The sequence below is a fragment of the Salvelinus fontinalis genome, chromosome 20, assembly GCF_029448725.1.
Source record: "Salvelinus fontinalis isolate EN_2023a chromosome 20, ASM2944872v1, whole genome shotgun sequence".
NCBI classification, from domain to species: Eukaryota; Metazoa; Chordata; class Actinopteri; order Salmoniformes; family Salmonidae; genus Salvelinus; species Salvelinus fontinalis.
In genome coordinates this window covers 29,454,695-29,480,003 of record NC_074684.1, presented here as the reverse complement: position 1 = coordinate 29,480,003, position 25,309 = coordinate 29,454,695, and the positions used below count along the sequence as shown (strand labels likewise).

The 25,309-nt window shown below is 43.2% G+C and overlaps 2 protein-coding genes across 2 annotated transcripts in view; both read right to left on the bottom strand.

The window, feature by feature from the left end:
- lpgat1 (lysophosphatidylglycerol acyltransferase 1) overlaps window positions 1–13,582 on the bottom strand; it is an 84,912-nt gene extending 71,330 nt beyond the window's left edge. Inside the window, exons 1-2 of the mRNA XM_055873135.1 lie at window positions 13,032–13,582; window positions 11,340–11,591 (exon numbers count right to left, since the gene is read on the bottom strand). Of these exons, the coding sequence (XP_055729110.1) occupies window positions 11,340–11,577 (238 nt within the window). The 5' untranslated portion in view covers window positions 11,578–11,591; window positions 13,032–13,582. The remainder of the gene's footprint in view (window positions 1–11,339; window positions 11,592–13,031) is intronic.
- Window positions 13,583–15,347: 1,765 nt separating this feature from the next.
- On the bottom strand, window positions 15,348–24,933 carry ints7 (integrator complex subunit 7). Its single transcript, XM_055873480.1, is given in 16 exon segments — window positions 15,348–15,802; window positions 15,805–15,964; window positions 16,081–16,088; window positions 16,143–16,368; window positions 16,703–16,909; window positions 17,334–17,462; window positions 17,709–17,717; window positions 18,511–18,696; window positions 18,903–19,000; window positions 19,372–19,551; window positions 19,972–20,074; window positions 20,694–21,481; window positions 21,880–21,926; window positions 22,104–22,241; window positions 23,690–23,785; window positions 24,641–24,933. Coding segments are annotated over 16 exon segments (2,790 nt in total). The 3' UTR covers window positions 15,348–15,680.
- Window positions 24,934–25,309: the final 376 nt, after the last annotated feature.

Genomic DNA, 25,309 nt, shown 5'->3' with positions numbered 1-25,309 from the left:
CATAGACTTAATTATAACATAATAACACACAGAAATACGAGCCTTAGGTCATTAATATGGTCGAATCCAGAAACGATCATCTCAAAAACAAAACGTTTATTCTTTCAGTGAAATACGGAACCGTTCCGTATTTTATCTAACGGGTGGCATCCATAAGTCTAAATAGTCCTGTTACATTGCACAACCTTCAATGTTATGACATAATTACATAAAATTCTGGCAAATTAGTTCGCAACGAGCCAGACGGCCCAAACTGTTGCATTTACCCTGACTCTGCGTGCAATGAACGCAAGAGAAGTGACACAATTTCACCTGGTTAATATTGCCTGCTAACCTGGATTTATTTTAGCTAAATATGCAGGTTAAAAAATATATACTTCTGTGTATCGAATTTTAGAAAGGCATTGATGTTTAAGGTTAGGTACACGTTGGAGCAACGACAGTCCTTTTCACAAATGTGCACTGCATCCATTATATGCAACGCAGGACACGCTAGATAAACTACGTAGTAATATCAACCATGTGTAGTTAACTAGAAATTATGATTGACTGATCGTTTTTTATATGATAAGTTTAATGCTAGCTAGTAACTTACCGTGGCTTCTTACTGCGTTCGCGTAACAGGCGGGCTCCTCGTGAGGCAGGTGGTTAGAGCGTTGGACTAGTTAACCGTAAGGTTGCAAGATTGAATCCCTGAGCTGACAAGGTAAAAATCTGTCGTTCTGCCCCTGAACAAGGCAGTTAACCCACGGTTTAGGCAGTCATTGAAAATAAGAATGTGTTCTTAACTGACTTGTCTAGTTAAATAAAGGTGTAAAAAAATAAATAGGCAAAATCAGCATCCAAAATAACCGATATCCGATTGTTATGAAAACTTGAAATCGGCCCTAATTAATTGGCCATTCCGATTAATCGGTCGACCTCCAGTTTCTTTGCAGCAATTTGACCAGGAAGGCCTGATTAACTCAGTCTCCTCTGAACAGTTAAAGTTGAGATGTGTCTGTTACTTGAACTCTGTGAAGCATTTCTTTGGGCTACAATCTGAGGTGCAGTTTACTCTAATGAACTTATCCTCTGCAGCAGAGGGAACTCTGGGTCTTCCTTTCCTGTGGCGGTCCTCATGAGAGCCAGTTTCATCATAGAGCTTGATGGTTTTTGCGACTGCACTTTCAAAGTGCTTGACATTTTCCGGATTGACTGACCTTCATATCTTAAAGTAACGGTCTGTCATTTCTCTGCTTATTTGAGCTGTTCTTGCCATAGTAAGGACTTGGGTCTTTTACCAAATAAGGCTATCTTCTGTATGCCAACCCTTTGTCACAACACAACTGATTGGCTTAAGGAAAGAAATTCCACAAATGTACTTTTAACAAGCCACACCTGTTAATTGAAATGCATTCCAGGTGGCTACCTCATGAAGCTGGTTGAGAGAATGTCAAGATTGTGCAAAGCTGTAACCAAGACAAAGGGTGGCTACTTAAGAATCTCAAATAAATTCTATTTTTTGGTTACTACATGATGCCATGTGTTATTTCATAGTTTTGATGTCTTCACTATTATTCTACAATGCAGAAAATAGTAAAAATATAAAAAGCCTGGAATGAGTAGGTGTCCGAACTTTTGACTGGTACTGTAACATAGATAACTATTCAGACCCTTTGCTATGAGACTCGAAATTGAGCTCCGGTGCATCCTGTTTCTACAATTTGGAGTCCACATGTAGTACATTCAATTGATCAGACATGATTTGAAAAAGACACACCTGTCTATATAAGTTCCCACAGTTGACAGTGCAATTCAGAGCAAAAACCAAGCCATGAGGACGAAGGAATTGTCCCATAGAGCTTCGAGACAGAATTTTGTAGAGGCACAGATCTGGGGAAGGGTACCAAAACATTTCCGCAGAATTGAAGTCCGAGAACACAGTGGCCTCCGTCATTCTTAAAATGGCAGTTTGGAAACACCAAGACTCTTCCTAGAGCTGGCTGCCTGGCCAAACTGAACAATCGGGGGAGAAGGGGCTTGGTCAGGGAGGTAACCAAGAACCTAATGGTCACTCTGACAGCGCTCCAGAGTTCCTCTGTGGAGATTAACCTTCCAGAAGTACAACAATCTCTGCAGCACTCCACCAATCAGGCCTTTATGGTAGAGTGGCCAGATGGATGCCACTCCTCAGTAAAAAGGCACACGACAGCCCACTTGGAGTTTGCCAAAAAGGCACCTTAAGGACTCTCCGACCATGAGAAACAAGATTCTCTGTTCTGATGAAACCAAGATTGAACTCTTTGGCCTGAAGGCCAAGCGTCACATCTGGAAGAAACCTGGCACCATCTCTACAGTGAAGCATGGTGGTGGCAGCATCATGCTGTGGGGATGTTCTTCAGTGGTAGGGACTGGGAGACTAGTCAGGATTGAGAGAAAGATGAACGGAGAAAAGTACAGAGGTCCTTGATGAAAACCTGCTCCAGAGCGCTCAGGACCTCAGACTGGGTCGAAGGTTCACCTTCCAACAGGACAACGACTCGAAGCACACAGCAAAGACAATGCAGGAGTGGCTTCGGGAGAAGTCTCTAAATGTCCTTGAGTGGCCCAGCCAGAGCTCAGACTTGAACCCGACCAAACATCTCTGGAGACCTGAAAATAGCTGTGCAGCGTTGCTCCCCATCCAACCTGACAGAGCTTCAGAGAATCTACAGAGAAGAAAATGGGATTAATGCAACAAAACCAGGTGTGCCAAGCTTGTAGCGCCATAGCCAATAAGACTCGAAGCTGTAATCACAGCCAACGGCGCTTCAACAAAGTACTGAGTAAAGGGTCTGAATACTTGTGTAAATGTGATCTTTTTTATAAATTAGCACAAAAAAAATCAAAAAAAAAAATGGTTTTGCTTTGTCATTATGGGGTATTGTGTGTAGATTGATGAGGAAAATAAACAATTCATTCGATTTTAGAATAAGGGTATAATGTAACAATTTGGTGGGTGATAATATTTATCCTCTTTCACACGTATAAGTGTGTATTATACGCATGTGAAATAGATACATTTTTATTTTCTTTTGCATATCCCAACTCCCCCACCGAAACACCCTCGGACGGTGGGACCATGAACAGGGTCAGCCATGATCAGTGGCTACCCTGGAGAAATTAGGGTTAAATGACTTGCTCAAGGACACAGATTATTATTATTAATTTTTTTACATTGTCGGCTTGGATATTCTAACAATCAACATTTTGGTTACTGGCCCAACGCTATAACTGCTAGGCAACCTGCCAAATTTCCGCAGCCCTCAGCATTAGGCCTACACCTAACAGTGGCAGTGCTGCTGTTGGGCTGAAATACAAACTCAGTATTGTGGTTTTCAGTGTCAGCAATGAAGCTTTCTCAACAGTCTAAGAATGCCAATCATAATGGAGAGAAGAGGGAGGACGACAAGTTGGATGGCTGATGGGAATACTACCCGTGTGATATATACAGTGCCGTCAGGAAGTATTTATACCCCTTGACTTATTTCACATTTTGTTGTGTTACAACCAGAATTTAAAATGGATTAAATTGTTTTCTCCCTCCCACCCAGCTACACACAATACCCCATAATGACAATGTTATTGTGGAACATTTGCCTATTCTTTTTGAAATTCTTCGAGCTCTGTCAAATTGATTGTTGATCATTGCTAGACAACCATTTTCAGGTCTTGCCATAGATTTGAGTAAATTTAAGTCAAAACTGTAGCTCAGCTACTCAGGAACATTCCCCGTATTCTTGGTAAGCAACTCCAGTGTAGATTTGGCATTTTGTTTTAAGTTATAGTCCTGCTTTAAAGTGAATTTATCTCCCAGTGTCTGGGATTTTGCCTGTGCTGAGCTCAATTCGGTTTCATTTTTATCCTGAAAAACTCCCGGGTCCTTAACGATTACAAGCACACCCATAACATGATGCAGCCCCCACTATACTTGAAAATATGGAGAGTGGTACTCAGTAATGAGTTGTATTGATTTGCTACAAACACTTCATATTCAGGACAAAAAGTCAAATTACTTACGTTTTTTGCAGTATTACTTTAGTGCATTGTTGCAAACATAATGCATGTTTTGGAATATTTTTTTATTCTGTACAGGCTTCCTTTTCACTCTCTCAATTAGGTTAGTACGGTGGACTAACTAAAATGTTTATCCATCCTCAGATTTCTCCTATCACAGCCAATCAACTCTGTAACTGTTTTAAAGTCACCATTGGCCTCATGGTGAAATCCCTGAGCTGTTTCCTTCGTCTCTGGTAACGGAGTTAGGAAAGACGCCTGTATCTTTGTAGTGACTGGATGTATTGAGACACCATCCAAAGTATAATTAATAACTTCACCATGCTCAAAGGGATATTCATTGTCTGCTTTTTATTTTAACCCCTAGGTGCCCTTCTTTGCAAGGCATTGGAAGACCTCCCTGGTCTTTGTGGTTGAACCTGTGTTTGAAATTCACTGCTCGACTGAGGGACCTTACAGATAAAGTTGTGTATGGGGTACAGCGATGAGGTAGTCATTCAACAATCATGATAAACACCATTATTGCACACAGAGAGTCCATGCAAATTAGACCCATTTTACTCCTCTTTAGGCTAGCCATAACAAAGGGGTTGAATACTTAACTCAAGACATGTGGTTATTTTTAATTTGTAAAATAAATTCCACTGACATTACAGTAAGTAAGCCAGTGACAAAAACTCAACTTAATCAATTTTAAATTCCAGCCTGTAAGACAAATTTTTTAAAGGGGTGTGAATACTTTGAAGGCACTGTAGGCTATTGAAATTCTCTTGTGGTTGGGAGAGTGGTAAAAATATACAAGTCCAGATCTTAGACACTGCACCACAACGTATCATTTCAAAATTATATGTAAAATTGGTACTGCCCTCACTTTTCTCCCAAACACAGTACTTTCCCGAAATTCTCTTAACCAGGCGTAGATAAGTGACAGTAATTATGTTGACAAGGACTTGAGTGGCTGTAGCAATGAGTCACGCAAGATACTACGAATCATGGCAGCTTTAGCAGTCATTTACCTGTTCCTTAAAGTAACAGACCTGTAAGTAACTACTGACCTTGTGTAAACATTTATCATATGTGGAGGATGGGGCATGAAGAAGTCAGGAAAACCCCCGTTGTGCATAGGCAGTCCGGTCACAGACTCCAACATAAACAAGGTACTATCCCAGCAGTTCAGCAAGCTCTTAGCTTACCTGCCTTGGTACAGGGGTAACCTCATCTGCAATACGCTCATCAAGGTCCCATTACACAAGTTGCAAAAACCAGCCCAGGTGTTCTATAAGCAGACGCCTATGTATTATTTATCAGCAGGCCGTGTTCATTACTTTGTAAAGATTTTGCACTCAGAGAGCAACGTGGCTCCCAGACACCCAATTGAAAGGAGGGAATGAACATGTAAAGAGTGCCGAGGGGAAAAACACCCCTAGAGTGCCATCAGAAAGAATTCAGCCCCTTTGATTTTGTCTCACATTGTTACGCTATAGCCTTATTCTAAAATTGAAGAAAACAATTTAATCAATCTACACACAAAATAATGACGAAGCAAAAAAAGGTTTGGAAATGTTTGCACATAATAAAAAAACTGAATCACATAAGTATTCAGACCCTTTACTTTGTGGAAGCACCTTTGGCAGCGATTACAGCCTCGAGTCTTCTTGGGTATGATATATTGGCACACCTGTATTTGGGGAGATTCTCCCATTCTTATCTGTAGATCCTCTCAAGCTCTGTCAGGTTGGATGGAGAGCGCGCTGCACAGCTATTTTCAGGTCTCTCCAGAGATGTTTGATTGGGTTAAAGTTAGGGCTCTGGTTGGGCCACTCAAGGACATTGAGACTTGTCCCGAAGCATACAGCCAAGACAACACAGGGTTGGCTGAGGGTCGTTGTCCTGTTGGAAGGAGAATCTTGGCCACAGTCTGAGGTCCTGAGCAGTTTGTCAAGGATCTCTGTACTTTTCTCCGTTCATCTTTCCCTCAACCCTGACTCAAAAACATCCCCACAGCATGATGCTGCTGCCACTCTTGACCGCAGGGATGGTGCCAGGTTTCTGCCAGACGTGATGCTTGGCATTCAGACCAAAGAGTTCAATCTTGGCTTTATCAGACCAGAGAATCTTGATTCTCATGGTCAGAGTCCTTTAGGTACCTTTTGGCAAACTCCAAGCGGGCTGTCATGTGCCTTTTACTGAGGAGTGGCTTCCGTCTGGCCACTCTACCATAAAGGCCTGATTGTTGGAGTGCTCCAGAGATGGAGCAACCCTTCTGGAAGATTCTCCCTTCTGGAAGATTCTCCCTTCTGGAAGATTCTCCCTTCTGGAAGATTCTCCCTTCTGGAAGATTCTCCCTTCTGGAAGATTCTCCCTTCTCCACAGAGGAACTCTGGAGTTCTGCCAGTGAACATTGTTATTATGGGGTTTTGTGCATAGACGGATGAGGAAAACAAAACATTTCTAAAAAAATGTTTTATATAAGGTTGTAACGTTAAAAGAAAAGGTAGTCAATACTTTCCGAATGCACCTTATATCAAAGTTATTACACACGCGTTACTATACAGAGTTCCATACTATTTGAGCATGTGATAAGACCGGAAGCAGCAGTGTACGGTCTGCAACAAATTGTGCGTATAATATTTGCCTTCATAAAAGTATGCATACCCCTTGACTTATTCCACATTTTGTTGCATTACAGCCCAAACTCAATGGATTAAATTGCCTCTTTCCACACACATACACACTACCCCATAATGACAAAGTCAAAACATGTTTAGAAATGTTTGCAACTTTATTGAAACCGAAATATAGAAATCTCTATTACATAAGTATTCATACCCCTTTGCTATGACACTCCAACTTGAGCTCAGAGGCATCCAATTTCCTTTGATCATCCTTAAGATGTCACTACAACCTGATTCAAGTCCACCTGTGGCCAATTCAATTGTTCAGAAAAACACACCTGCTTCCATCCCTCTCCTCGACGCTACCTGGGCTCGAACCAGGAACACATCGACAACAGCCACCCTCGAAGCAGCGTTACCCATGCAGAGCAAGGGGAACAATTACTCCAAGTCTCAGAGCGAGTGACGTTTGAAATGCTATTAGCGTACACCCCGCTAAATAGCTAGCCATTTTACATCGGTTACACCAGCCTAATCTCGGGAGTTGATAGGCTTGAAGTCATAAACAGCGCAATGCTTGAAGCATTGCGAAGAGCTGCTGGCAAAACGCACGAAAGTGCTGTTTGAATGAATGCTTACGAGCCTGCTGGTGCCTACCATCGCTCAGTCAGACTGCTCTATCAAATCAGACTTAATTATAACACAGAAATACGAGCCTTAGGTCATTAATATGGTCAAATCCGGAAACGATCACAAAAACAAAACGTTTATTCTTTCAGTGAAATACGGAACCGTTCCGTATTTTATCTAACGGGTGGCATCCATAAGTCTAAATATTCCTGTTACATTGCACAACCTTCAATGTTATGACATAATTACATAAAATTCTGGCAAATTAGTTCGCAACGAGCCAGACGGCCCAAACTGTTGCATTTACCCTGACTCTGCGTGCAATGAACGCAAGAGAAGTGACACAATTTCACCTGGTTAATATTGCCTGCTAACCTGGATTTATTTTAGCTAAATATACAGGTTTAAAAATATATATTTCTGTGTATTGATTTTAAGTAAGGCATTGATGTTTATGGTTAGGTACACGTTGGAGCAACGACAGTCCTTTTTCGCAAATGCGCACTGCATCGATTATATGCAACGCTAGATAAACTAGTAGGACACGCTAGATAAACTAGTAATATCATCAAGTATTGTGTAGTTAACTAGAAATTATGATTGATTGATCGTTTTTTATATGATAAGTTTAATGCTAGCTAGTAACTTACCATGGCTTCTTACTGCGTTCGCGTAACAGGCGGGCTCCTCGTGAGGCAGGTGGTTAGAGCGGTGGACTAGTTAACCGTAAGGTTGCAAGATTGAATCCCTGAGCTGACAAGGTAAAAATCTGTCGTTCTGCCCCTGAACAAGGCAGTTAACCCACCGTTCCTAGGCCATCATTGAAAATAAGAATGTATTCTTAACTGACTTGCCTAGTTAAATAAAGGTGAAAAATAAAATATTGGCAAAATCGCCGTCCAAAACGACTGAGTTCCGATTGTTATGAAATCGGCCCTAATTAATCAGCCATTCCGATTAATCGGTCGACCTCTAGTGCACAGATGATACAGACATACCCAAGATGACTCAAAGCTGTCATTGCAGCAAGAAGTGCTTCTACAAAATATTGACTCAGGGGTGTGAATACTTATGTAAACTCAGCAAAAAAATAAACAACCCCTTTTCAGGACCCTGTCTTTCAAAGACAATTTGTAAAAACCCAAATAACTTCACAGATCTTCATTGTAAAGGGATTAACTTCACTAGGGCAGGGGGCACTATTTTCACCTCCGGATGAAAAGCGTGCCCAAAGTAAACTACCTGCTACACAGGCCCAGAAGCTAGGATATGCCTATAATTGGTAGATTGATAGAAAATGGTCTAAAATTTCCAAAACTGTTAAAAATAATGTCAGAGTATAACAGAACTGATTTGGCAGGCGAAAACCTGAGAAAAATCCATCCAGGAAGTGGGATTTTTTAATGTTTGTAGTTTTCTATTGAATGCCATTACAGTATCATTACAATTGCACTTTCTATGGCTTCCACTAGATGTCAGTCTTTAGAAATTGTTTCGGGCTTGTATTCTGAAAAATGATGGAGTAAGACCACTCTGAATGAGTGGACCCTACAGTCTCCCAGAGATTTTTCATGCGCACGACCGAGAGCGCGCCTTTGTTTACCTTTTATATTGACGACGTTATTCTCCGGTTGAAATATTATCGATTATTTAGGCTAAAAATAAACGGAGGATTGATTATAAACATCGTTTGACATGTTTCTACGAACTTTGCGGATATCATTTGGATTTTTCGTCTACCTGTGGTGACTGCGTTTGAGCCTGTGTATTACTGAACAAAACGGAGGTTTTTGGATATATAGAGGGACTTTATCGAAAAACAAACATTTATTGAGTAAATGGGATTCTTGTGAGTTCAACCATATGAAGATCAAAAGGTAAATGATTAATTTTATTGCTATTTCTGACTTGTGTAACTCCTCTAACTTGGCTGGTAACTAATGATTTGTCTGCTGGGCGCTGTTCTCAGATAATCGCATGGTTTGCCTTCGCTGTAAAGCCTTCTTGAAATCTGACACCGTGGTTGGACTAACAAGAAGTTAATCTTTAAACCGATGTATAACACTTGTATGTTTTATGAATTTTTATAATGAGTATTTCTGTTTTTGAATTTGGCGCTCTGCAATTTCACTGGATGTTGGCCAGGTGGGACGCTACCGTCCCACAGTGAGGTTAAACACCGTTTCCCATGCTTGCTCAATGAACCATAAACAATGAATGAACACACACCTGTGGAACGGTGGTTATTAAGACACTAACAGTTTACAGACGGTAGGCAATTAAGGTCACAGTTATGAAAACTTAGGATACTAAAAAGAGGCCTTTCTTACTGACTCTGAAAAACACCAAAAGAAAGATGCCCAAGGGTCCCTGCTCATCTGCGTGAACGTGCCTCAGGCATGCTGCAAGGAGGCATGAGGACTGCAGATGTGGCCAGGGCATTAAATTGCAGTGTCCGTACTGTGAGACGCCTAAGACAGTGCTACAGGGAGACAGGACAGAGAGCTGATCGTCCTCGCAGTGGCAGACCACGTGTAACACCTGCACAGGATCGGTACATCTGAACATTACACCTGCCTGCGGGACAGGATGGCAACAACTGCCCGAGTCACAACAGGAACGCACAATCCCTTTTTCAGTGCTCAGACTGTCCATAATAGGCTGAGAGAGGCTGGACTGAGGGCTTGTAGGTCTGTTGTAAGGCAGGTCCTCACCAGACATCACCCGCAACATCGTATATGAGCACAAACCCACCGTCGTTGGACCAGACAGCACTGGCAAAAAGTGCTCTTCATTGACAGGTCTCGATTTTGTCTCACCAGGGGTGATGGTCTGATTCGTGTTTATCATCGAATGAATGAGCGTTACACCAAGGCCTGTACTCTGGAGCAGGATCAATTTGGAGGTGGACGGTCCGTCATGGTCTGGTGCAATGTGTCACAACATTATCGGACTGAGCTTGTTGTCATTGCAGGCAATCTCAATGCTGTGCGTTACAGGTAAGACATCCTCCTCCCTCATGTGGTACCCTTCCCGCAGGCTCATCCTGACATGACCGTCCAGCATGACAACGCCACCAGTCATACTGCTCGTGATTTCCTGCAAGACAGGAATGTCAGTGTTCTGCCATGGCCAGCGAAGAGCCCGGATCTCAATCCCATTGTGCACGTCTGGGACCTGTTGGATCGGAGGGTGTGGGCTAGGGCCAGGGCCATTCCCCCCAGAAATGTCCGAGAACTTGCAGGAGCCTTGGCGGAAGAGTGGGCTAACATCTCACAGCAAGAACTGGCAAATCTGGTGCAGTCCATGAGGAGGAGTTGCACTACAGGATTTAATGCAGCTGGTGGCCACAGCAGATACGGAATGTTACTTTTGATATTGACCCCCCCCCTTTGTTCAGGGACACATTATTCCATTTCTGTTAGTCACAGGTCTGTGGAACTTGTTCAGTTTATGTCTGTTGAATCTTGTTATGTTCATACAAATATTTACACGTTACGTTTGCTGAAAATAAACAATTGACAGTGAGGACGTTTCTTTTCTTGCTTTGTTTAAATGAGATATCTATTTCATTTTTCAGTACATTGGTAAAAATATATAGTTTTTAAACATGTTTTCACTTTGTCATTATTGGGTAGTGTGTGTAAATGGCTGATAAAAAATATATTTAATCCATTTAGAATTCAGTCTAACAAAATGTGGAATAAGTCAAAGGGTATGAATACTTTCTGAAGGCACTGGAGGTCTAACATTTACAAGTAGGTGTACACTACAAATACAAGGGGGATGACCTGTTCAGCATTAACTTCTTAGTTCCTACAGACAGGTGCTATTGGTCTTGCACTTGAGGTACAACAATCCTGAAAGGGGACCAGGTAATCATTGAAAAAGGTTGTTGTCTTCAATACCTTGATTACAATGATCCCACCACACCAGTCTGAACCATGTAGGCTAATGACCAATAGTGCTTGTGTCCACCATACCCCTTGCATTCATAGCTATCCCCAGTTTCAAACAACTCTGAGCCAAGGAAAAGCATGTTGTGTGGCAGCTTACCTGTATAGCCTGCAACCCAGCCCCACAGTGACACCATTGCCAACATCCATTTGAACATTATTCCTTCAATGAGCCAGAAATAGCGACTGTCCATTATTCTCAGAGGTTGAAGAAGAATGCAGTAGAGGCAATACGAAGGGATTGCTACACAGTTATTGATGAACACAAAGATGAAACGAAGGAAGGCGTTCAAGAGTACCCAGCCCAGTTTGCGGGCACCTTCTAGAAGCTGTGCCATACTGATACACACTCCTGTAGAAAGAGGGAGAAAACCAGTAAGCCAGCTAATAAATACATTTCAGACTGGTGCATTTCTAATGTGTGTAACAACTTGACATTGACAAGTGAACATGGCTAGTTAAGACTATCACACTGTAAGCTAGCTAATAAATGTAGTTAGCTACAAATATTGATTGGTCGTTCTAAATTGGAGAGCATACATTACAAGCTAGGTAAAAGTAACATTTAGACAACTGAAAAAGGAAGCAGTCTTTCTAGAGACTAGGCGCATTATCACATTTTAAACAGGTGCAGACCTTAGTGAAATGCTTACTTACAGGCCCTGAAACAATGCAGTTAAGAAAAATAGAGTGCTAAGAAAGTATTCACTAAAATAAACTGATTTAAAAAAAAATATATATATATATATATATAATAGATATATATATAGAGAGAGATAAATGATTAAAGATCAACAATAAAATAACAGCAGCGAGGCTGTATACAGGGGGGGGGGGGGGGGGCGTGTCAATGCAAATAATCCGGGTAGCCATTTGATTAGCTGTTCAGTAGTCTTATGGCTTGGGGGTTGAAGCTGTTTAGAAGCATCTTGGACCTAGATTTGGCGGCCCGGTACCGCTTGCCGTGCGGTAGCAGAGACGAGTCTATGGGTGGCTGGAGACTGACAATGTTTACGGCCTTCCTCTGACACCGCCTGGTATAGAGGTCCTGGATGGCAGGAAGCTTGGCCCCAGTGATGTACTGGGCCATACGCACTACCCTCTGTATCCATGTACCAGCATTCGGTTTTATAGCTACACAAGATTCTACGTTACATAGTTAATGTCAATATCATTGAGCAGGACTCAGGACGAATACCGCCGGGTTCAAAATCACATCACTAGTCCATATCATGGGAGACCAGCCAAAAGTGGTCTTTGCATTGAATGAATGAACCTACAACACCGTTCTCTGCGTCCAGTGGTTCACGTAACTAGGTAGTTAAATATTGGGATATAAATAATAATAATAATAAAGCCATTAGTAATTACATTAACGATAGCTAACTTTGTGTTTGAATCTTCACCCAGGAAAGAAACTCAACCAGTTCGCTAGTTAATTTTAGCCCAGGTGCTCTGACTGAAGCAAGCGGCAAACTTATCCACAAAAACTAGTTAGCCAGCTAGTAACGTTAGACCAGTAGTTTACGTAACTAACTAGGTATAGGTACAACGGTTTTTACAACGCTGCATGGATAACCGCGTTTCGGTTAATGTTAACTGGCTAGCTAACTAATAAGACCACACGACTCACAACATGATATGTCATTTCAATTGGATTTTAAGTACATTTTGTACAAATTCCGTGCCAATCATGTCTTACTAGTTAACATTAGCTAGTAAATCAAATCACGGTCAGAGGTTTGTCAGCGAACGTTAGTTAGCTAAACATCAATGTTCTTATCCTACTCACCCAATCTTACTATCACTCCGTCCAAATGCCGGACGATAAAACCAGCCAGCTAACGTTAGAGATAGCTGGCTTAAAATGGATGAATACCAAGTCACATGTATTTAGTTAACATGTTAGATCCTTCAACGTTGAGTAATACATCATCCTGTCTATGTGCCGTTCAGACTCCGGTCACGGTTAGCTCGCCGCTATCCATGTACTGAAACGTCTTCTTTAGCGTTGCTGGGTTGTTCTCAATCAATGGCACTCGAATAATTCCATCGATGCAACATCAGTTAGCTAGCTAACGTTAGTAGATAGCAAGCAGGATAGCCAGGCATCTGCTCCAGCTACATCCCTTGCGTCTCTTTTAATCCAAATGCAACAATCCCTTGATGAAAGAGCCATATAACACGCCTTTATTGTTTTAATGCAAAGGCGGCCGCGTTTCAGTTTGTACATCGGGTGATGTTGAATAGATTCCGCTGTCTGCTCCTCTAGCTCGTAAAATCCGTTCGATTATATCTAGCTATTTATGCACTGCAGCGGCCACCAGAGGAGAATCTGTCGTTCTTCTTCGGCATTATGTTGGCGGATCGCATCCAATTTTAACTGCATCCCCCTGCCACCTACTGTACTGGAGTGTGAGGCCATTCACGGCCTATATACATTTATTTGTGTTAAGGTACAATACAATTGGGGAAAGGTAAAAATTACACTGCCAACTATTAGCCCTTTAAAATTAAACAATATTTATATAACAAAAAAACTAACAAAGAAACACCCCATTCCACTATTTATCCCCTCTAATCCTTCTCCAGACCAAAGGTCTGGGAGGACAGAACACTACCAATCAACAGCCCCTGCAACTGTACTGCAGTAAAACCTCGCAATCCCAAGTATTTGCCGCTGCCACCATAACCTCTATTTTCTGTGACTTTCGATCCATTTCTGCCGTGCAATTGACAACCATAGCTATGAATGCCAAGAAACTTACCTTACTGAAGCACATATTCTTCCCATCACTCTCTATTAGTCTCTGCCTACTCACAGGAATCATCTCAGGATCCCTCACCCTGTACCCATCTTCCTCTACCTCCCTCTTCATTGCTTCAGCATACAACACTTTCTGTTATTCTGACACAACAACCTCAACCTGCCTTTCTCTCACCTCTGATCTCCAGCCCCATGGGCACTCCCACAACTTTCTCCACTGAAACTACACATTCCTTTGTCTCATGCCCTCCTGCACACTTCTCATATCTAGGACTCTCCCTCCTACATACTGCTGTGAGAATCTGTGTTATGGGATAATCTCTCTGCCCTCTGACTTTCTCCTCCAATGGGTTTTGAGAAGGAGACGAGGAGAGAGAGGACGCGAGGAGTATGCAATTGAGATCTTCCCTATGACGACGACCAAAAACTTGGATTTGAGCAAGTGCCGACTGTCTCCACCGACCACCAAATGATTTTGAGCCACAGATGAACAGTCTTTTTTTTTTTTTTTTTTTTTTTTACAAATAAATAGCATCAGTGCATAGACCTACATCAGTCCATCACTGAAGCTATTGTGGAATAAAATGAACTGTACCTAACTGAAAATACATACATTTCTGAAGGACATGTAACAATAACAGAAGGGGCAGAGAGCTGCATACAAGTCAAATTGATCAAGAGACTGTAGTCCATCCATACTTGTTCCAAATATTATTACCGTTCAATGATTTTGTTTAGCCACTGTAGAACATTATTCTACAATAGTCACTGACCGCCCCCTGCTGGTCTTGTTTAGAACAGCGCCAAGTAAAGGGATGGAAGGTGGAAATGGTTTTGAATACTTTCACTGGCAGTCAAGGGCACCTTATGCGGAGGCGGCCCTGCCCATGGATAATTTAATTTAATGACTAAATGCTGCATTCTCTTCACTAAACTACAGATGGAGTAAGTAGCTTTGCTGAACATTTATATTTCCACTTTCCACTATACAAATCCTTTATTGAAAGCTAATAAAGGCACAGAGATATATGAAGTTATGTAGAATATTAATATTGTGATCTTGCAGACATTGATTTAGCTTCGATCTAGCTTCATTAAATAAGCACCATTCACCACAAATACGCCTGATTAGCCTGTTCTCTGGGCAGCCGAACGAGCAGAGCCTGTGCGTTATGTAGAGAATCCCGCACATGCGCAGAAGCTCCGGCTCTAGCTGTTGGGAAGAGGGTTCCAGACAACTCGGATCCGCAGCTAATCCTTATAATATAATGGGCATTTGTCCTACTGCCCCCACGTGACAACTATTAAACTACACTCGCACAAAGACTCACATTGCGGAGCTTCAGTAAAATGTGGTCTTTAATAATTGGAAAATGTATAGAATATTAGTAAACAGTCACCTGAAATTCTGCCAGACAAGCAACCTCCTGGGGGGGCTGAACTATAACATTCCAAAGCTTTGTCTCCCTTCCTCCATTCTGTGACCACTAACCTAAAAGAAATGGATAAGTGAAAGCAATGATGAGTAGATGAATGCTCACCAAGCCGTTGCCTCTATTTCTTCAGTCCAGTCATTTCAGAGAAGGAAAGGGAAGGAAACAAACCAAGACCTTTGGGACAAGGCAATGGGTTAGAGGAGTTTTACTAGGGTATCACTGGAAGCGAGCATGTACACTACTCCTCTGGGGGGGCCGGGGCCGGCTTGGACCTAGCCTGCTGTGCCTGCTGCTGCTGTTGGTGGTGGCAGAGCTGCTGGGAGTAAAGGTCCTCCAGGGACTTGACCGACAGTGAGTTTGGGCTGTCTTCCACTCCATGCAGCTCTCGTCCACCACTGAGGCCTCCACGTTGACCGTGTGGCTGCCCAGGATGGAAAAGATGAGCAGGAACTGGGTGCTGAAGTAGTCGTTGTGGGGCTCCCCCCGCTGCTCAATTTCATTGGTCTTGCTGACCAGTGAAATCTAACAGGAAATTAAATATGCTGGTGGTTACATACATTGGCATTGTTGTATTAATGAACCTGAACCATTGGGAGTTGTACTATTTTTTCTTTAAATGAAGTTAAAAGTTCAAAAACCATAGTAGCTAGAGACATTGTAACAGTATAGGAGTACAGTCTCAACAACTTATAACATCAGCCCATTAGTGTATACTGTATATAACAACTGCAATAATCATTACTAGGGCAGGGGGTTGGGATAGCTGCAGTCTTGGTCTGGAGAGCGGAGCTGACGTTGAGGCAGACAGACTGAATCTTGCGGAACAATCCGGGGGTGGAGCCAACTTCAGAGGCAGCTGTTGGTTGTTCTGCACCGGGATTGGCTCGGTTGGGGTCCGAGGAGATGGGGAAAAGCAAGCTGGCAAGCTGGAAAAGCAAAAAATGTACAATAAGTTTGGATCAATTTCTATAAATAATTTAGATGCAAAATACCACTTCTAAAAGGTAATTGCGTATATGATACATACATTTTACAGCGTACCAAATACCAATGCATCAAACGGCCCCTAAAGCAAGAACTGAGCTACAGTAGTGTATTCCCAATAGTATTTCCATTGCTTTAGTTAGTTCCTTTATTACTGGTTGACTGGAGTTTCTGGAAGAAGTACCTCTGGAAGGACAGTGGAACATTAAGCAGAGATATGACCGCGTCACATCAAATGACTGCACACTGACTATAAGCCGGTGGCCAGTCACTGACCGTCAGGGAGGCGATGCCTTTCTGGTAAGAGCGCAGGGCCTCGGCGATGGCCGCCATAGCTGCGCTGTAGTCTCCGTCCTCCAGGCCGCTAAGACACAGCACAGCCTGGGACAACTCCTTCAGACCGTTGAGCCAGAAGTAGAAATGCTCCGAGGCCACATGCGTCTGCAGGCTCTGGTACAGCTTGCTGGAGAACTCATGGCAACCCTACGGAGAACAGAGAGGGCCAGACAGGACAGAACAGACATCAGGACAGTATGGTGAAAATGCTGCTACACTGATATCAGCATCAGTGACTAATCATTAAGGCTTGAATACTAACTTGAGATATGCGCATTGTAACTTGAGTTTTCACGGAAGTCTGCCAATGACATCAATGCATAATTTATGCGAGTGTCAAGTTAAGCATGCACATTTAGGATTCCACCCTAAATGAGGGCAACAAAGATCTTATCTATAAATAGAGTATAGGTCTAGTCTTTCCTCTTTACTTTACTTACTTCACCGAGAGAGGACTACAAGAGTCACCTTGACATCACTATATTAGGTTAATTTGACAGGGACAATAATTAACATTCCTGTAAACGTCCAGATTTAATGAGTCTTGACTTCCCGCAGACTAGAAACTCACCATGCGCGAGGTCTGCCTGGCGATGAGGTTCACCATCCAACCGATGGCCATGTTCTCCAGCTGCTGCTTGATCACCAACGCCGACAGGGACAACTGGCTAGCCACAAACACCACAGTCGCCAGGGAGACCTAGGGAGAGGTGACACATGCCAGATGTCAGTATCTAGTAGGTGGGATTCGTGATTGGAGAACAGCTTTGGAAACAACTTGATAAGACTTCACACACAGAATTTATCAGAGACCATTATGACATATGAGAACAAATCAGTGCTCACTCCTTAGCTTCCTATTAACCCTTTACACTCGTGGGAATTTGCCTTAATTTAAATGTTTCAATTTCAATACACTTTTATGACTCAAAGAAGAGTCTTCAACAATAAGGTGCTTTTTTGAGCTCTCCTAGCTGTGTCATTGAGGAACTAGAGCAAGCACACTTGTAGTTGTTTCGTTTGGAACAAAACCCTGCATCCCCGCCATCACACAATTACTGTTGTTGTTTACGAATCCAAAAACGGTCCATTATAAAATCGCAATCTAGGTCAGGTAGGCATTATTTGAAAGCTTTTTATATTGCCAACATAACTAGCTAAGTTATAAAATACAATATTACAGTGTTAGGCTTTAAAAATGCAATTCAGGGAAACAGACCGGAATTTTGGTGCGCATAGAAAGGAGTCATAAGTACATTCATGTGTGTGTGCCGCCACTCATTTTCTTCACAGTAGACAAACATAGGCTCATTCTATTGAGAACAACCCAGGGTATGACAGTATGTCATCTTGTAACTGTACATAAAATATAGGCTCATTCTATTGAGAACAACCAAGGGTATGACAGTATGTCATCTTGTAACCCTATCAACATAGTGATCATAAACGTTGACACTGTATATTACATGAGTTTTATGATATGGAAATGTGAAGTGCATATTTGGACTCACAGGTGTTTGGCTTGCTTGTATGACATCAAAGCAGTATTTATTATAATCCTCAACATCTCATCTATTAAAATGTATCAAGTCGTCTTCATTTACAACATTTCCCTCACTCAGACAACAAAACGTGCAGAAGTTGCCCAATTAGCAATTTTTACTAATTCAATTCACTACACTTTTACTTGTCCCCTCAGGGCAATAACAGTTAGTATTAGGACTTTGTGTATCTCTCAGCAGGAGCACCTGCAGCTTGTCGGTGAGCGAGTGAATGACCACCCGGTAGAGGTCCACCAGATCCCCCAGCATGCCCTATCCCAGCACGTGTTAAGGGTCGCGGGCCGAGTGCAGCTGGCACAGCAGGAACTCCACAGCCAATTGGCTGAGGTGGGGGCGACTCTTCAGCAGCTGGACTAATGAGGTGAGAGCCATCTGGGGAGTGAGAGAGTAAAAAGTACACAATTACAACAAATGTGTTATAATTGTTTATTACAGATTTTTTTGTAAACTATTGATAAACTAATAGCTAATAAACTACAGTTTACATGGCACTTTTACACGACTACCAAGGAGGCCAAGCATCTTTTCCCCTCACTGTACAAGTACTGTATAGACACTTGGACCAGGGTGCTATCCACCTTGAGCGTGGCCTGAGCTCTGGGGCTGTCGCCCTGACTGCAGAGCTCCAGCAGAGACTCCACCCCCATCACTGTGTCCTGCTCCAGCTGCATCATGTCTGGGGAGGGAAAGCAGGACAATAACATTAATATAGTTACCACTTTCATCGCTAAATAACACAGGCCAGGCAGCAACAACCATTACAAAAAATATTTTCTTAGCAAAGAACAAAACACTGCAGTTAATTAAATGGATGACTGTTACTTTACGGACAAGCCCTCATACTGTACTGGTACCTGTGAAGGCCTGTGAAAAAATGGGTTTGGTGCACTCCAAGGTTAACATGAATTCGTCCACTACTGGAAATTTTTCTTAGGTAGACCCTATTTTGGATGGCTGTGAAGTGTGAAGACCTGTGATGGTCAGGTAGCTAATTAAAGATGAGTGAGAGGACATCTCCTCCTACTAAGTGGTACCCTATACACTCACCTTTCTCTGGATAGGAAATGGCGATGTTGGCGGGCACAGTGACTCCATGGGCAGAGAAGGCCAGGTTGCTGTGGTAACAGCATTCCTGCGCTAGCTTAACAAGGTCAGTGAGCCGAGGAGGGGTGAAAGCATCACCTGAGGAACAGAAAGAAGGAATGTTTTGGAAAGTTTTGAACCCAACTTAAGTAATTGACTGAATGTCACAAAGCCCCAAAACAGTAGGGCTGGTAATCACAAAGAGTCTTAGTGAGTGTGCTGGTAAAGGATCAGATTTGTTAGGTAATAACTCCTACTCTGAGATGCTTTTTGAACACGGGCTTCAAGTGGAGCATTGTTAAACTTTGAAGGGAAAAAACTGTTGTTGAATATGTAGTAAATAGTTAAAAAAAAAATGATTTACATGAAAGTCAGTTTCAGAATAGCTATGTAAGCAAGGTAATGCATTTCATGGGAAATAAATTAACACAGTATTATGAAAACATGGATTATCCTCATAATAACCAATGAAAGATAATTCACCACTCGCTGTTGGATTATGGAGTTGGGAATTTGCAGGTATGTGTGGGACACAAGACCCCACCTGAGTGTTTTCTCTGTTACAGAGATAGGTGGCCTTTTTAGCCTGGAGCTTCAAGTCCTGGATGGCCAGTCTCTTGACTGCATTCCTAGGGTTCTCCTTCATGTACTGGAGAAGCAGCTGTAACTTCAGAGAGAACAGACTATACATTTAACATTATTCAAAGCCTTCTACTGATCTCACAGAAACTTAAGCTAAGGAAAGGAGTTTAGATTTTCTAGCCTGGGTGGGTGCCACAGCATGTTCTCCACTTTTGTTAAGCTATGCTGTCTTGGGACTTCAGGTGCATATAATAAAACAGGTCAGTTGTCACTCAAATTCTGTACTTGGACATCTGTTTGTCTGTCTGTTTTGAATGAGATGTACTCTGTCTGCTGCAGGGGTAGGTGTCATGCCAAATAGCATCCAGCTGCCAAAAACTGTCTGGGTTGCGTACCAATGGGATTCTAATATCCATTATTGTCCAGGGGAGAGACTATGAGGACTTTTCTTACCAGCATCCCATTGACAGGCCGTCTAGCCAAAATCTAAAACGGAGCCTGACCTCAACGCTAATCTTAACCAAACCCTTAACACAAACTAACATTAACCTAATCTTAACCAAACCCTTAACACAAACTAACATTAACCTAATCTTAACCAAACCCTTAACAAACTAACATTAACCTAATTTTAACTAAACCCTTAACACAAATTAACATTAACCTAATTTTAACCAATTTGAAAATGTAATATCTGTTTACACGTCAGCCACGCCCCTTAGTTTCCCTCTAGTGTCTGTTGCTATAGCTACCCATTTTGGGATGTAGATGAGCGAGGAGGCGGCCAGCTGGGTGAAGGTGTGCAGGGTGACAATGACCATGGGTGTGTAGGGGTAGGAGATGACCAGCTGCTGAAGCAGCTCCCGGCTGCTGGAGGCCAGGCTGCTAGAGGCCAGGCTGCTAGAGGCCAGGCTGCTAGAGGCCACGCTGCTAGAGGCCACGCTGCTAGAGGCCACGCTGCTAGAGGCCACGCTGCTAGAGGCCACGCTGCTAGAGGCCAGGCTGCTAGAGGCCAGGCTGCTAGAGGCCAGGCTGCTAGAGGCCAGGCTGCTAGAGGCCAGGCTGCTAGAGTCTAGGCTGCTAGAGACCAGGCTGCTAGAGGCCAGGCTGCTAGAGGCCAGGCTGCTAAAGGCCAGGCTGCTAAAGGCCAGGCTGCTAGAGTCTAGGCTGCTAGAGGCCAGGCTGCTAGAGGCCAGGCTGCTAGAGGCCCGGCTGCTAGAGACCAGGCTGCTAGAGGCCAGGCTGCTAGAGGCCACGCTGCTAGAGGCCACGCTGCTAGAGTCTAGGCTGCTAGAGACCAGGCTGCTAGAGACCAGGCTGCTAGAGACCAGGCTGCTAGAGATCAGGCTGCTAGAGGCCAGGCTGCTAGAGATCAGGCTGCTAGAGGCCAGGCTGCTAGAGGTCAGGCTGCTAGAGGTCAGGCTGGCATTGTGGTGCATGTGCTGCAGAATAGGGATTAGCTTCATTTTCAGGTCCACCGGGGCATCCAGAGCTGTGGAGGAACAAGAGCATAGTGAAACATAGCACGGGCCAATGGGAGATCACAAGGGGTCATGTTCAGTTGGCATGAAATGGAAGAAAACGCTCAGAAACCAGGACGTACTATCTGAACTTGTCCACTAACAAACACTTGCATTTGTCTGCCTTTGTTCCCATTGCAAAATGTTTTGCTACAGTGTGGCATAATGAACCACGACCCTGGATGCTTCATCTAAAAATAAAATCGCATGGCTTTTTTTCTACAACAACACCTAAGGGACAACAGCCAAAGGGACAATGAAGAATCCTTGAAAATGTGCTTGTTCAGTTGCTTGTATATAACTAAACCCTAATTCCTCAGAATTCTTATATTCATAAGATATTCACATGACACTGAGAACATTATGTTACCTTGAATCAATTAACTGATTTTGTTGCAAATCCCAGCTGCAAAGTCTCTGCAGATTGAAACGGGACAGAGAAACGAATATGTTCAATACATCATTATTCCTCTATGGGGCATAGAACCAAAACAACTATGTGAACAGTTTGCAAGGAAGTTAGCTAAGTTCAAATAATGACAGATCGGCCAGACAACACAGCTACCAGACTGAAACTTATCTCAAACCACTTACTTTGACTGCGCAGATAAGTAGGCCAATGCAAAGATGTCCGCCTCTACTTCAACGTTGTCGTGTGAGTCTAGACTTTGGTGAACGCTATGATGGGCATTCTTCCTTTCAGGTATGAAAGTGGCCAAACTGCCAAGCATCCTTAATAAATCAAAAACAGGACGAAACACACAGATTCAGAAATCATGGAAGCAGAGCTGATTGAGTCTTAAAAAAAAAACGCTTTGTCATCTATGGTGTATTGTATCCCATTTTCTTTTGGAATCAGTGAGGTTTCACATTTTCTTCATGCACTGATGATCTAGCCTTGCATTGCTCTTGAAATAGTTGTATGTACGATGCATTTGGAAAGTATTCAGACCCCTTGACTTTATCCATATTTTATTACGTTACAGCCTTATTCTAAAATTGATTAAATTGTTGTTTTTTCTCATCAATCTACACACAATACCCCATAATGACAAAGCGAAAACAGGTTCCTATGAATTTTTGCAAATGTACATTTAAAAAAAAACTGAAATATCACATTTACATAAGTATTCAGACCCTTTACCCAGTACCTTGTTGAAGCACCTTTGGCAGCGATTACAGCCTCGAGTCGTCATGGGTATGACGCTACAAGCTTGGCACACCTGTATTTGGGGAGTTTCTCCCATTCTTCTCTGCAGATCCTCTCAAGCTGTCAGGTTGGGTGGGGAGCGCCGCTGCACAGCTATTTTCAGGTCTCTCCAGAGATGTTCCATCAGGTTCAAGTCCGGGCCCTGGCTGGGCCACTCAAGGACATTCAGAGACTTGTCCCGAAGCCACTCCTGCATTTTCTTGGCTATGTGCTGTTGTCCTGTAGGAAGGTGAACCTTAGCCCCAGTCTGAGATCCTGAGCGGTCTGGAGCAGTTTTTCATCAAGGACCTCTCGGTACTTTGCGCCGTTCATCTTTCCCTTGATCCTGAATAGTCTCCCAGTCCCTGCCGCTGAAGAACATCCCCACAGCATGATGCTGCCCCACCATGCTTCCCCTTAGGGATGGTGCCAGGTTTCCTCCAGACGTGTCGCTAGGCATTGAGGCCGAAGAGTTTAATCTTGGTTTCACCAGACCAGAGAATCTTGTTTACCAACAAACAACGCATACAAAGTTGTATAGCGGCAGAAGAATATATCGGGTAGGGAGTAGGCTATTTAATTACATTGTTTACTGACCACGTTTATTCCGAAAAGGACTCTGGTAGTGAGTGGTAGTCTATGGACAAACATTACAAATTAGCTACGTGGTGAGTTGATGCCTATTCGGCAGCTACTGAATTGATCATGCTACTTTGTATGCGTTGTTTGTTGGCAACCTTGTTATTTACGAAGTTTTTGTAACAGATTCCTGTTGGAACGTTCCACAAATTATAGCCACCCAGTCAAGGGGTCTGAATACTTTCCGAAGGCACTGAATGCAATATTTCGGAATCAATTGTCTGAATTGTGAGACTAATGATGACCATCTTGCAAATCTGTAACACAGCTACTGTATGGATTGTGGACTTAACCACCCATCATAATAATCAAGCTCTAATGGAAAGACAAAGAGAGCAGCATGCCATGATACCTGAGAGTGATGGCTCTGGTCACAGGGTCGTTGCTGTGGACCGAGGTAAAGACAGATTCAGGTTGGATAGTCGACGGATATTTTGTCTGTAGTTTTCTTTACGTACACCAACAGCAGTTACGGACCGTCAACATAGTGACAAATGTAATTTTTCAAATTTCAATAGCTTTCAATTCCTCCTAAAACTTTCAAAACTGGTTGTAGCTAACCCGATGGCAGACACACACATTGCACACACTTTTTTTGTCGGTTTACATCTCACACCATTTTAAATTACTTATTTACATTTCTGAAATTAAATAGCGCCTTGGTCATGTGACCCACACACCTCAAACATGGTTCATAATGTACACTCAGTGGGCCAACACATTGCACACCCTTTTGTTTGTACATTTGCATCTCATGAGATTTTCTGACAATTTTTAAAAGATTCAAATTTCAATAGCTCCTTAGTCTTATGACCAACAAACCTCAAACTACTTTCAGAATATCCACTGAGTAGCCTTATATGTAGCACAACCTTTTGTTTGTCCATTTTTATCTCACACGTTTTTACATTCATTTTCAATGTTTTTCAATGTTTCGTATTTCAATAGCTTGTGTGACCTACCTACAACCCTCAAACTATTGTCAGAATATCCACTGACAAGCCTTATATATTGCACACCCTTTTGTTTGTCCATTTTCATCTCACAAGATTTTACATGAATTGTCTGCTCTGCTCCCCTGAAGGACAGTGTTACTCACACACCTATTCACTTGGGCCTTCTGCCTGGGGCCTTCCTGAACTCCAGGCAGGCCCCCATTGACCTGGTGAGCTCTGACTCCAGGCCTCTAGGCCTACACTCCCTGCCCTCTCCCTGGGCCTGAGAGTGTATACTCCCTGGAACTACAGACCTCCAGACCTACTCTCCCTACTCGGTCAACACCACACTGGGCATCACCCATCACCGAGTCTCAGCCATCTCCATAACCTTGCCCACCAGGCGAACCGGGGCACCCACACTTAAGCACCCCTCCCCGGACACTAAGACGTCTATATTTCCACTGTCAAAAACCACGTGCACCTGGTAAGCTGAAACAGACACTGTACACCTGGTAATTCGAAACAGGCTCTGTGCACCTGGTGATCCGCCCCCTTTTTTCCACTCAGAAACTAAGCCCACTCCAACCTCCATGGCCCCAGTGTCCGGCCGCCCCTGCTCAATCTCTGAGTGGCCTCGCCTTGATGGAGGCCTCCTCATGCACCTGGTGACCCTTTGACTTCCACAGCGAGTCCCAACCTGACTCACAGTCCACCACCTAGCCCCCTACCTATCCAGAGCCCCATGTCAATGTCTTACGCCTTCTACCTGTCTGCCTGGGCTCTCTCACACTCTGTGTCTGGCCTCTGGCCCTTCTGCGTGCACCTTGTAACCTGTAAGTAAAGAAGGAAAATGGTGGAGGAAGACACCTTCCGTCCCCGACAAAAGCTTGGATCGACGGCTGACTTTCAATAGAACGCAGCGAGTGAGCTGCTCTACTACATATGAAACCCTCACCCAGAATCGGGTCGTCTAAGAGTGATTTAGCACCAGGTTCCCAACAAAATGCGGTGCGCATCAGGAGAGGGGCGGCAAC